Source organism: Suillus plorans, assembly GCF_016647745.1.
Source record: "Suillus plorans strain S12 chromosome Unknown HD556scaffold_12, whole genome shotgun sequence".
Lineage (NCBI taxonomy): Eukaryota > Fungi > Basidiomycota > Agaricomycetes > Boletales > Suillaceae > Suillus > Suillus plorans.
In genome coordinates, this window is record NW_024537396.1 from 454,264 (window position 1) to 467,604 (window position 13,341).

General features: G+C 45.9%; 4 protein-coding genes across 4 annotated transcripts; 3 read left to right on the top strand and 1 right to left on the bottom strand.

The window, feature by feature from the left end:
• Nucleotides 1-2,357: 2,357 nt before the first annotated feature.
• Nucleotides 2,358-4,110, top strand: HD556DRAFT_1460449 (uncharacterized protein; the record flags this gene model as incomplete). Its single annotated transcript, XM_041308224.1, has 10 exons — nucleotides 2,358-2,430; nucleotides 2,481-2,513; nucleotides 2,564-2,583; nucleotides 2,636-2,650; nucleotides 2,710-2,738; nucleotides 3,131-3,216; nucleotides 3,273-3,407; nucleotides 3,459-3,696; nucleotides 3,754-3,805; nucleotides 3,861-4,110. 10 exons carry the CDS (start codon nucleotides 2,358-2,360, stop codon nucleotides 4,062-4,064), a joined length of 885 nt encoding a protein of 294 aa, XP_041163498.1. The 3' UTR covers nucleotides 4,065-4,110.
• Nucleotides 4,111-5,415: 1,305 nt separating this feature from the next.
• HD556DRAFT_1440019 (uncharacterized protein) lies at nucleotides 5,416-7,120 on the top strand (the record flags this gene model as incomplete). The annotated part of the gene is made up of 12 exons (XM_041306041.1): nucleotides 5,416-5,488; nucleotides 5,539-5,571; nucleotides 5,622-5,641; nucleotides 5,694-5,708; nucleotides 5,768-5,896; nucleotides 5,954-5,967; nucleotides 6,017-6,048; nucleotides 6,211-6,270; nucleotides 6,329-6,463; nucleotides 6,515-6,752; nucleotides 6,810-6,861; nucleotides 6,917-7,120. 12 exons carry the CDS (start codon nucleotides 5,416-5,418, stop codon nucleotides 7,118-7,120), a joined length of 1,005 nt encoding a protein of 334 aa, XP_041163499.1.
• A 688-nt stretch (nucleotides 7,121-7,808) lies between these two features.
• Nucleotides 7,809-8,467, bottom strand: HD556DRAFT_1460455 (uncharacterized protein; the record flags this gene model as incomplete). Its single annotated transcript, XM_041308225.1, has 4 exons — nucleotides 7,809-8,156; nucleotides 8,212-8,260; nucleotides 8,317-8,380; nucleotides 8,422-8,467. The coding sequence occupies 4 exons, from the start codon at nucleotides 8,465-8,467 to the stop codon at nucleotides 7,953-7,955; spliced, it is 363 nt and encodes a 120-aa protein (XP_041163500.1). The 3' UTR covers nucleotides 7,809-7,952.
• Nucleotides 8,468-9,417: 950 nt separating this feature from the next.
• HD556DRAFT_1440021 (uncharacterized protein) lies at nucleotides 9,418-11,120 on the top strand (the record flags this gene model as incomplete). The annotated part of the gene is made up of 13 exons (XM_041306042.1): nucleotides 9,418-9,490; nucleotides 9,541-9,573; nucleotides 9,624-9,643; nucleotides 9,696-9,710; nucleotides 9,770-9,808; nucleotides 9,872-9,900; nucleotides 9,958-9,971; nucleotides 10,015-10,053; nucleotides 10,216-10,275; nucleotides 10,332-10,466; nucleotides 10,515-10,755; nucleotides 10,812-10,863; nucleotides 10,917-11,120. The coding sequence occupies 13 exons, from the start codon at nucleotides 9,418-9,420 to the stop codon at nucleotides 11,118-11,120; spliced, it is 954 nt and encodes a 317-aa protein (XP_041163501.1).
• Nucleotides 11,121-13,341: the final 2,221 nt, after the last annotated feature.

Here is a 13,341-nt window from a genome sequence, read left to right on the forward strand (position 1 = left end):
TAGACAACCAGAGAGAATCGGAGCTTCAAGTCAGCATACCTCAAGCGTACTTATCAAACTACTAAACCAATAGTGCATCGACCACGATATTCCGTTGGAGTCTCTGCTGAGCACAATCATCAGAGTCAAGGACAGAACGACATATAGACATGTATACATACATACACCCGTCGGCATCGATCACAGTCACTCCTAGGGCAAGCACTTGAATGAAGCGTCTCACAGAAGGTAGGAAACGAGGAAAACGGGAAAAATATGTTTTGCAGGAGCATTGAAAGGTACTCTCCGAGACAATTGCTGATGGCCCTTCTCCATAATCAACTGAGATACAGACAAAAGCTCACCTTAGTTTACCCGTGCCTTGTTGCAAGAGTAACCGTGACAATTTGAATTTTGGAGATACACACATTGATTGCAGCCGCTCTGCCAAGAGTAGTACTAGTGTCCCACCTAGCAACTCCCAGCACACCGCCTAGACTGTGCAGTGTGCATCAATCTACATTCGGAATTCTTGCAATCTGCCGAGTCCAGACAAGTGATATAAAGCAGTCCACAAATCATTGCCCCTTCCACCCATCATCTGTTTGAGTTGTCGTAGGGATGTTACAACTAACGCGTCGATGAAATATATCAACGCGTAGTGAGTGGGGAGTAGACCAAATACGATAGTCGTTCCTTCTAGCTTCGATGGCATAGTGCCTGTCCATCGAGCTTCACGCGCAGGTCGATTCTCGTCTTCCATGGCCGATGCGAGCGAGGTAGCAAGAGAAATTGGCACGGGTGTGAGTTCCGGAACGACATTGCTTTCAGAGCAGATTGGTTCATTTTTGGCTCCGCAACGCCGCGGGCTTTGATTAAAGTTTAGAATTTGAATATTTGGCCATCTACGCTCACATAAGTTCAGGTAACTGGTAACTAAGTTTCTCGATAGCTCAACTACCAAAAACGTCCTGTGAATGCAGTCAAACGTCCGAAATTAAAGCAAAGCTCGCAAACTTGTTGGTAACAGGTACGGACATAGCTTCAACCCCACGTGCAACTCATTCGTATTATGTTTGGTGCGCGAATGCAATCTCTTGTATTAGGCTATTGATTCATTGTGCCTACTAGTATCGTGTGTGTCTTCAGCCTCCTGCCTTAAAACGGTCAGTTCTTTCTCTTGACGATGGGCATCACCAGCAGTGCTTTTGGTGCCTTTACTGAACACAGCCGGCGATCACAGCGAATTTGGCCCTGCTAGGTCTCACAGTCACCTATCCTACCACTACTCTATTTCCTCGCCTCCGACTGTGTATTCTGTGCGTCGATCGAGCTGTGATTTGCGATTTGCTGTTACAAACCGTTGTAAAAGCACTTTTGAACTTCGACCCTTCGAGAAGTTGTTTCCGACCCTCGTTTCCGTTTCTCCGTCGATAGCAATTCTGAAGCCTTAATCCGTCGCTGTAATTTGGCGTTGCCACGGGTAACTATATTATAACTGTCATGTATCTGACACTCGATGGCACTGATCTGTGCCAACACAGGATGGACCTAAACGGGAACGAGGTACTTCACTCTTATAGGATATATGTTTACTGAAACACGATGCCGTCGATATGTACAATCAGAAATCAGCCTTCTGGCGTGTTGTAGCTTTATTGCGTCCCGTGTGCAATTTCCCCCGATGGTGTCGTATAAGTATTCAACCACGAATAAGGAAGTATCTGGCAGTACAATACATCTACATCACCATAACATCAAGTGCGCTTTGTACAGAATTCGCTCTATGCTTACCATCTCTTTGTTCATCGTTTTGATAAAATCATGATAGCCCGATTATTCGAGCGTACCGGGCGACGGACAAGGTGAGATATATTCGACCCACTCTGTCACGGTTTATTGTCTGAGTTACCTGGTGCTATGCCGCAGAATGACCCTTGTTCCATAAGAGTACTCGGAGGGCTGTTACGCCTCTGGCTCAGCCAACGATGCCGACGAGTTTGTACATACTTGTTTCACGGATACCACACTTCGACCTGTGTTAGATCGATGACTACATGATTTCACAGGGAACTCCGCAATTTTCGCAAGCTCGCAGCAAAAACACCTCAAAAATCGAGTTCGAGATAAGTTGCCGACATCACGAACGACTAAAACTTTCCTGGTGTTGAAGTAGTCCCGTGCGTAATAGTAATTTGGCAAACATCCTTGATTACCGGCTTTTTTGATTTCGCACCGTTTCACCTCATCAAAGGTCTTGGGGCGTGGTCAAATCATGCTGATTTTGGTGATACAAGGGCTGAACGGTGGTATATCTAGCACGAACGCTGTCGTCATACACCACTGATATTCCCCACTCCCTCAGCCATCCCTCGAACATGACCTACGTCTCAGATGATCCCAGTTGGTGGCCGGCAATCGATTTCAATATTCTTTTCAGCTATTGGATAGGTTTGTTCTATCAGGATGTCTAGATCTAACATTGACATGCAGTTTCGTAGTTTCCACGGGCGTCGTGGTGGTATACGATTGGGGTGAGCAGAACAGTGTTCGAAAATCGCTGATATTCTCATGATATTTCCAGTCTTAACACTTGGACAAGAGGTACGTCGATGTCATCGCCGGAGCAGCCAACTCGCTAAGAATGGTGCCTTAGATTGAACTCATCTGGGTGAGTGACAAGAGCCCCGTATCAGAATAAAACAAGAGCATGCAATGAATTTGCGACAGAGACAACGCTGGTCTCTCATGACCCTGCTGTATTTGATTGTTCGTACCTCATGTTGTGCTTTAGCGTGGTAAGCAACTTGTGCTGAATCCAAAATGTTCTAGATACGCTATATTGGAATACTGTATTTTGTGTATGTGTCGAGATTAACAACTTTGTACTGTGCTAATAGCTCATCTCTGACAACTAGTGTCAATATTCTGGGCATGTCTCATATGCGCTGTGTTCCATTTTTCTGACCCGACGAGACACAGAAGCTATGCCATTGGTATCGCTGACAGATGCAGTAAGTATTCTGCAACCATCTCATTCCCATCTAATCCATACGCTCATATGTAGGGGTGAGTGAGATTCCAACCATCGGACTTGGCTTAACATAATGACTCAATAGGTGTAAGTCGGAGTCTTTGATACTAGCGCTAGGGCGTTCACTAATTGGGTGTTTTTAGGCACTATGACGTACTACGCAATAAATGGCTCAAATGTGGCTTTGACTGCCATGTTGGGCGGTAAGTTGCCCAGGTGCAACACCTCTGATATTGATCTGACTGACACACGATGCAAGTGATCATGATTGCTCGGTTGCATGCCATGTATCAGGGATCTAGAATGATGCTTATCTTCCTTGTTATTATCTTCCTGGCTGTAAACATCGCCTGCGGAGTAATCGCGGCAATAGGACTCAACGATATTGTACTGGGTAAGCTTTACTTGTTGACTTAAAGAACATAGCTCACTGGACAAATACCAGAGGAGTTCATACTCTCTGGCATATATATTTGCGGTGATGTATATGGAGGGGAAGGCCATCTTCTGCCTTCAATGGTTTGGATGCTCAACACTGTTTGGGAGGTCCTCGCACTGTGCCTTTCAATCTGGGTTGCTGTAAAACACTTCCGTGAGCTACGACGACTCGGCCCATCTACAGGATCGACCATCGGGGACTGTTTCAGAGTGCTCATACAATCTCACGTTCTTTATTTTGCAAGGTGAGCCTGTAATGTGAATGCGGTTATATTTTTCTGCTCAAGTTTCGCACATGTTAGCTTTGTTGGTGTTTCTTGCCTCCAGCTTATTAGTCTCTCTCTAGGAATCACGGTGTGCTGAGCTGTTGTTGATATCTGCGTGTAACCACAGCTCATCATTTATGTAGAATTCGGATTCTATTGGAGTTTCGATACTCGGTGGTGCTGTTCAAATTTTATTGGTCGTGCAGATGTTTGTGGTGGGACCACGTCTCATCCTGAGCGTTCGAGAATACCACGCCAAACTCGTGGCATACTCCGACGCAGAAACTAGCATGAATTCGATTGTTTTCCAGGAGCATGTACATGTATCAACTAGCAGTACTGTGTAGGGGAATGCTTGCCGAGCGGTCTGCAGGGAAAAGAAATTTGGTGGAGGATCCGTCGTGGTATTTATTTAACATGTAGGGTTTCGAAGTATATTTAAAAGGCCCAGGCAAACCTATTTCTTGTTGTATCATTACTGGAATGTAGCACCCGCGCTTGAACCAAGTGGTAAGGTGAAAATATCCGGAACGTCCAACAACCAAACTGGTCATTGATAGCCGACGTTAAAATACAACAACAAAAATCAGTGAGAATGCCCTGACATTTACGCATTTGTAAAGTTTCACTGTCTGAATATATAGACGACGAAGTGACTACGAAGCGTGAAGCCAGATGAGTGATAACTCATCGGTGCTCAGATGCGATTTCCTCCATCCGATAGACTACGGAGAATGAGATGAATGAATAGCGTAGACTCGTGGCTTGACTGTACGTTTCTCGCGAATGAGAATGACAAGGATATGTGGAGTGGAGAATCAGATAATGTCAGAAGGCCTCAACTACTGATGAGGCATCGACTGCGATATTCTGTTGGAGCCCTTCGCTAAGCACAACTACCGGAGTAAAGCACCAACGAGATACAGAGATGCATACTCACAGACATACACCCATTGACATGGATCACAGTCCTGGCGCAAGCAAGTGATCACTTGAATGAAGTGTCTGATAGAATGCGGGAAACGAGAAAATTCGAAGATATTTTGCAGAAACGTTGAAGGGTGCCGTGATGTCTCGCGTGTGAGTTGCAACGACCAATGAGGGTGGGTGCCGGTGACTAGTGATATAGTCATATATCGCACGCAGGATGTTCCAGAAAACGGCTACTCCTGCAGGTACTATCGATGGAGACGCATCCAGTCCTTTATTTCCTCTATTGAAATACCACGAGAATGAGTATAGAGTGTCCCAGACAGCTGATTCTATGTGTTTGCGGAGTTCCGCTGTGTCAGCACACAGATGATGAGGTGTCCGCGAAGCATGAAGTCGAGATGGCTGATAGGTCATCTCGAGTCTGAAATGTGTCGTTTCAATCCATCTGGGCCACGGAGAAAGAAAATGGAAGAATCACGTGGAAAGTTCATGGCTCGATTGTATGTCTCTATCACGAATGAGCATGGAAAGATCCCAACAACATGGGATTCGAAGCCTTGAACGATGACGAGTCACGATGGCTAGACAATGACCGACTGGCGGGAGGGTGAGCCTCAGAGACTCGTTACGGCTCTACCTTGAAGAAACCCGGGTCTCTTAGACCGTGGGAACGGGAGGAAAGTGCTGCCGAGGGTGGTATATCTAGCACGAACGCTATCGTCATACACCACTGACATTCCCCACTCGCTCACTCATCCCTCGAACATGACCTACGTCTCAAATGATCCCAGTTACTGGCCGTATATCAGTTTAAATATTTTTTTCGGCTATTGGGCAGGTTTGTCACATCAGGATGTCTAGATCTAACGTTGACATGCAGTTTCGCAGTTGCCGCGGGCGTCGTAGTGGTATACGATTGGGGTAAGCAGGGCAGTGTTCGAAAATCGCTGATATTCTCATGATATTTCCAGTCTTAACACTCGGACAAGAGGTACGCCGATGTTATCGCCAGAGCAGCCAACTCGCTAAGAATGGTGTCATAGATTGAACTCATCTGGGTGAGTGGCAAGAGTCTTGTATCAGAATCAAACAAGAGCATGCAATGAATTCGCGACAGAGACAACGCTGGTCTCATGACCCTGCTGTATTTGATTGTTCGTACCTCATGTTGTGCTTTAGCGTGGTGGGCAACTTGTGCTGGATCCAAAATGTTCTAGATACGCTATATTGGAATACCGTATTCTATGTATGTGTCGAGATCAACAACTTTGCACTGTGCTAATAGCTCATTTCTGACGACTAGTGTCAATATTCTGCGTATGTCTCACATGCGCTGTGTTCCATTTTTCTGACTGGCGGGCCACAGAACTTATGCCATTGGTATCGCTGACAGATGCAGTAAGTATTCTGCAACCATCTCATTCCCATCCAATCAATGCGCTCATATGTAGGGGTGAGTGAGATTCCAACCATTGAACTTGGCTCAACATGATGACTCAATAGGTGTAAGTCTGAGTCTTTGATACTAGTGCAAGGGCATTCACTGATTGCGAGTTTTAGGCACTATTATGAACCACGCAACAAATGGCACAACTGTGGCGTTGACTGCCATGTTGGGCGGTAAGTGACCCAGGTGCAATACCTCTGTGATATGGACCTGACTGGCACACGATGCAAGTGATCATGATTGCTCGGTTGCATGCCATGTATCAGGGATCTAGAATGATGCTCATCTTCCTTGTTATTATCTTCCTGGCTGTAAACATCGCCTGCGGAGTAATCGCGGCAATAGCACTCGATGATACTGTACTGGGTAAGCTGTACTTGTTGACTTGAAGAACACGGCTCATTGGACAAACACCAGAGGAGTTCATACTCTCTGACACATATGTGTGCAGTTATGTAAATGGAGGGGGCGCGTTGCTTCTGTTTTCAATGATTTGGATGCTCAACACTGTTTGGGAGGTCCTCGCACTGTTCCTTTCAGTCTGGGTTGCTGTGAAACACTTCCGTGAGCTGCGACGACTCAGTCCATCGACAGGATCGACCATTGGGGACTGTTTCAGAGTGCTAATACAATCTCACGTTCTTTATTTTGCAAGGTGAGCTTGTAATGTGAACGTGATTATACTTTTCTGCTGAAGTTCCGCACATGTTAGCTTTGCTGGTGTCTCTGGCCTCCAGTTTACTTATCTCTCTCCAGGAATCGCGGTGCGCCGACCTGTCGCCAACATCTGTGTGTAACCACTGCTCATCATTTATGTAGAATACAAGTTCTACTGAAGTTTTGATACTCGAAGGAGCTCTTCAAATTTTCTTGTCCATTCAGATGTTTGTGGTGGGACCACGTCTCATCCTGAGCGTTCGAGAATACCACGCCAAACTCGTGGCATACTCCGACGCAGAAACTAGCATGAATTCGATTGTTTTCCAGGAGCATGTACATGTATCAACTAGCAGTACTGTGTAGGGAAATGCTTGCCGAGTGGTCTGTAGGGAAGAGAAACTTGGTGGAGGATCCGTCGTGATATTATTTAACATATAAGGTTTCGAAGTATATTTACAAGGCCCAGGCAAACCTACTTCTTGTTTTATCACTACTGGAACGAAGCACCCGCGCTTGAACCAAGTGGTAAGGTGAAAATATCCGGAACATCCAGCAACCAAACTAGTCAATGATACTAGCCAATGTTAAAATAGTAAATACAACAACAAAAATCAATGAAAGTCCCCTGACATGTGCGCATTTGTGGAGTTTCACTGTCTGAAAGGCTATATAGACGATGAAGTGACTACGAAGCGTGAAGCCAGACAGCTGATAACCCATCGGTTGCTCAGATGCGATTTCCTCCATCCGATAGGCTGGGTAAGGCTTCGATTTGACATACAAACTTGAAGCTTGAAGGGAGCACAGACAGGCGTACCTGTAAAGAGGATTCATCAAATGTACCAAGAATCGGATCCCCGATTGTGCTGCTATCGGTTACGCCATGTTCGTTAAATTCTACTGTTCCGTGTAGTAAAGACTGGTTACGAGTCTATGTGACCACTATTTCGGTCTGTTTCACAGTTGCTTTCGCTTCGCAGCATTCATGCGGGCGTTGACGGAGAATAGCCTAGCCTTTCTCCTGGATAATTTCACCTTACCGCTTAGTTCAAGCGCAGGTACTTCATTCCAATAGTGATAAATAGCTTTGCCTAGACCTTTCAAATATACTTCGAAACCCTATATGTTGAATAAATACTACGACGGATCATCCACCAAATTTCTTCTCCCTGCAGACCACTCGGTAAGCATTTCTCTACACAGTACTGCTAGTTGCGACATGTACACGCTCCTGGAAGACCATCGAATTCATCCAATCTTCTGCGTCAAAGTCTGCCACGAGTTTAGCGCGATATTGTCGAACGCTAAGGATGAGGCGAGGTCCCAGCACAAACATCTGCACGTCCGATAAAATCACAAGAGCACCAGTGAGTATCAGAGCTCCAATGGCATCCGAATCCTACAGAACTGATGAACAGTGGTTACACGCAGATATCAGTGACAGGTCAGCGCACCGAGATTGCTGGAGAGGAAGCAAGCTGAAGGCAAGAGACACCAGCAAAGCTAACATGTGCAAAACTTAGCAGAAAGATATAACCGCGTTCACATTACAAGCTCACCTTGCAAAGTAGAGAACGTGAGATTGTATGAGCACTCTGAAACAGTCCCCGATGGTCGATCCTGCTATACGACACCATCCTCAAATCGAAAGAGAAATTACACACGGGAGACAATAAGCCTGGCAATAAACCTGTGACACGCTAGTGGCATTTCTGATTGTGCGCCCACAGGCTGATCCTGATGGTATCGTGTTTCAGTAAGCTTTCATCCTGTACGAATGAATCCGTCGGATAGGCAAAGAAGTCATTGGCAGACTACAAAACTTACACGTTGAAGCAGGGGCCAGCGGCCTGAGCAAGAGCGAGACAGACAAGCTGTGATCAATTGACTAGTGTTTGGACCGTGGAGACCCCGAATGTGCAACTCCTACTTCAACGTACCTACGCTGCCGCATATATATAATATATATCACTCGAGCACGGGAATCGAGGACACGAAATCTTTGCCAGCACTTAGATTCGTGACTAGTCTGGCGTACATCTCTTGGAAATTTTGACCCGAGCTCACACAGCACTGCCTAATCTGCGATTGTATGACATGATCTACTCCCAGTCACAGAACTCGAGTTCCTACCGTGGCTCTAACTCCCTGCGACCCAATATCCTTCCCCTCACACTCATTCGCCCGAGTCCGGTCTAGATTATCTCGTTGGACACTTTCACTTTCAAACTCTTACGGTTGTACTTAGCAGGATGGACTGTGTTTTGCAGTCGCATTGATAAACACCAACGTAGTATGTGTATGATCGAAGCTGTTCAACGAACTGACTGTTGCATACGGATACGAGCAATCGAACACATACTAATGCCTTCGACCGGCATCTACACCTCAGACTGCCAAGATCATTGTTTCGACCCAAAAGGTGGGTCAGTTCGACATTCAGATTTCCATAATGGTTATTCAGGCGACATACTGGACGACGACGAGCTCATGAGAAAATAGTCCCATACATTCCTGTATGTTCACCTCATCAAAGGTCTTGGGGCGTGGTCAAATCATGCTGATTTTGGTGATACAAGGGCTGAACGGTGGTATATCTAGCACGAACGCTGTCGTCATACACCACTGATATTCCCCACTCCCTCAGCCATCCCTCGAACATGACCTACGTCTCAGATGATCCCAGTTGGTGGCCGGCAATCGATTTCAATATTCTTTTCAGCTATTGGATAGGTTTGTTCTATCAGGATGTCTAGATCTAACATTGACATGCAGTTTCGTAGTTTCCACGGGCGTCGTGGTGGTATACGATTGGGGTGAGCAGAACAGTGTTCGAAAATCGCTGATATTCTCATGATATTTCCAGTCTTAACACTTGGACAAGAGGTACGTCGATGTCATCGCCGGAGCAGCCAACTCGCTAAGAATGGTTCCATAGATTGAACTCATATGGGTGAGTCACAAGAGTCCTGTATCAGAAGAAAACAAGAGCCCGCAATGAATTCACGACAGAGACAAGGCTGGTCTCTCATGACCGTGCTGTATTTGATTGTTCGTACCTCATGTTGTGCTTTAGCGTGGTAGGAAACTTGTGCTGACTCCAAATTTTTCTAGACACGCTATATGGGAATACCGTATTCTGTGTATGTGTCGAGGTCAAAAACGTTGCACTGTGCTAATAGCTCATCTATGACAACTAGTGCCCTTGTTCTGCGTATGTCTCGTATGCTCTGGGTTCCATTTTTTCTGACCGGCAGGACACAGGAAATATGCCATCGGTATCGCTGACAGATGCAGTGAGTATTCTGCAGCCATCTCATTCCCATCCAATTAATATGCTCTTATGCAGGGGTGAGTGAGATTCCGAGCACTGAACTTGGCTCAACATAACGACTCAATAGGTGTAAGTCGGAGTCTTTGATACTAGTGCGAGGGCGTTCACCAATTGGGAGTTTCAGGCGCTATCATGTATCATGCATCAAGTGGGACAACTGTGGTCTTGACTGCCATGTTGGATGGTAAGTCATCCAGGGGCAATACCTCTGATATTGACCTGACTGACACACGATGAAAGTGATCATGATTGCTCGGTTATATGCCATGTATGAGGGATCTAGAAAGATGTTTATGTTCCTTGTTATTATCTTCCTGGCTGTAAACATTGCCTGCGGAGTAATCGTGGCAATAGCACTCAACGATACTGTACTGGGTAAGCTTTACTGGTCGACTTGAAGAACGCGGCTGATTGGATAAATAGTAGAGGAGTTGATAATCTCTGGCACGAATATGTGCGGTTATGTATATGAAGGGGACGAGCAGCTTCTGTTTTCGATCATTTGGATACTCAACACTGTTTGGGAGGTCCTCACATTGTATCTTTCAGTTTGGGTTGCTGTGAAACACTTCCGTGAGCTGCGACAACTCGGCCCATCGACAGGATCGACCATCAGGGACTGTTTTAGAGTGCTTATACAATCTCACACTCTCTATTTCGCAAGGTGAGCTTGTAATGTGAACATGGTGATATTTGCTGCTCAAGTTCCGCTCATGTTAGCTTTGTTGGTGTCTCTTGCCTCCAGCTTGCTTATAGCTCTCCGGAAATCGCGGTGCGCCGATGTTGCTGATATCTGCGTGTAACCTCTGCTCATCATTTCTGTAGACTTCTAGTTCTACTGGAGTTTCGATCCTCGAAGGTGCTCTTGAAATTTTATCGGTCGTGCAGATGTTTGTGCTGGGACCACGCCTCATCCTGAGCGTTCGAGAATACAACGCCAAACTCGTGGCATCCTCCGATGCAGAAACTAGCATGAATTCGATTGTTTTCCATGAGCATGTGCATGTATCAACTAGCAGTACTGTGTAGGGAAATGCTTGCCAAGTGGTCTGCAGGGAGGAGAAATTTGGTGGAGGATCCGTCGTGGTATTTAGTTCATATGAGGTTTCGAAGTACATTTGTAGGCAAACCTCCTTGTTGTATCGCTACAGGAACGAAGTACCCGTATTTGAACCAAGTAGCAAATTGAAATTACCCAGGAATCAACATGGTCCTTAATAGCTGATTCTACGGGTCTGTGGATTTCCGCTGTCTGAATATACAGATGATGAAGTGAATGCGAAGCGTGAAGTCAGATGGTTGATGACTCATTGATGCTCATATGCATTTTGCTCCAACTGGGCTAAGAGGAATGAAAACGAATGACTCATGCGGACTCCTGGCTTGACTAGTAGCTGTACGTGAATGAGAATGGCAAGGAAATGGGGTCTTCTGACTCGGGAGTAGAGAATCAGAGAATCGGAGCTTCAAGTTGGAAGGCTTCGAGAGTACTTATCAAACTACTAGTGATGCATCTACCAAGATATTCTGTTGGAGTTCGTGCTAAGCACGACCATTAGAATAAAGCACCGAACGGCAAGTAAATGATCACTTAAATGAGGTCTCAGATAGAATGTGGGAAACGGGGAAAACAGGGAAGATTTGAAGATATTTTGCAGGAACATTAGGGTACCGCCGTGATGTCTCGACGACCAATGAAGAAAACGGGTTGTGGGTGCCAGTGACCGCACGAATCAACGTAGGATGATCATGAAAAGAATAAAGTTCCGGACAGCGGCTATTCCAGGTATCGATGGAGACGCGAGGTGTATCGAGAAGTTGTCCTTTATGGAGGGATACATGTTCGATTATGGACAACCCGCGTGACGGACAAAGTACTTGCAACCCCACACTGAATGGAAGCATGACATAATCCTGGAAGACACACATTAGTACAAGGGATGACGACATGAACGATGGTGCGCAACCATGTAAGTATATTTCATCGGGGATCAGATCACCGCATTCCAAGTTTTTTTTTATTTCTCTAGATCGAGCGAATTGATCAAGAGGATTTGGATTAGGACGTGCCTGTAAGGTGTTACTGTTAGATTGGTCAACAGTCTCTAAATGGACCTCCACGCTGTCTATCTTTGATGGCGCCCGTGAGTCCAGCCCTTTCTCTTGGTTGACCAAGGGTCATGCTATATGATAAGAGCGGAATGAGCCGGCCGCATGCCCACCCCATATTGTCCATCTGGGCGGCAGAAAAGTTGTAACGAATCGTACGTGAAAGGTGGCACTATATCGCTGATTGACATCTTTTCAAGCATGATGATTGAAAAATAGACTTACAGGGTAACGAGCGAGTCATGAAACCACAGATGGCTGATAATGCGTCAGATCAGTTAGATTGCATGGACGCTTTCATCATCGATCTGGACAGTAGAAAGGAGTGCCGAATAGTGCGTGAAGGCTAGAAGCAGAGTGTTGATATCCCGGAGACTACTAGTTGACTGATTGCACGTCGATCCTCTAATTGAACCAACTCAAAGCTGACCACTGTCAGCAAGTCATGTCGTCGACGACGATTGTCTGTGTTCAAGCACGATTTAATGATATGGAGGATCATGGATCTTGTATTCGCCTCTACCATGAATGGGCATGGCAAGGAGATGAGGTATGTTGAGCGGCGAGTAGAACACACCTGACAAAGTATCACCAGCTGTCTAAGCACATAATATGTGAAAAACGACAGTGATCGTAAAAGGACAGATGGCTGACAATACATCGGTCCTGCTTATGCTGTCACGTGGGACGTGATGTGAAAGTTCCACGAACTAGGACAGTCAAAATAGCGCATCTGACCTCAGACAGCTAATGGTCCGAGAATGACGAATTCTCTGATTATCATCTGTCTGAGTACAAAGAACGAAGAAAGGAAGTGATAGTGATCTTAGAATAGTGCGTCGGGTATTTATTCAGGTCCTTGTGTCTGTTGACACCCATAGAGAAAATAGCGCGCCCGTCAGTGTGAAGCGTCGAACCCGAATATGACACGGACCCAATTTTTTACACCATCTTTATTGACCACTGGCACCCCGAGTAGCATACTGAAGCTCAGATGGCTGGTAACACAACGGCTATCTGGACCAATCGGTGGAATCGGGCGAATGGCGTACGAAGGGGAAACTCTGTTGTCGAATACCAGATGGCTGATAAAGCAATGGTAATTACCGTTTCCCTGTTGTCCATCTGGGCTGTCCATATG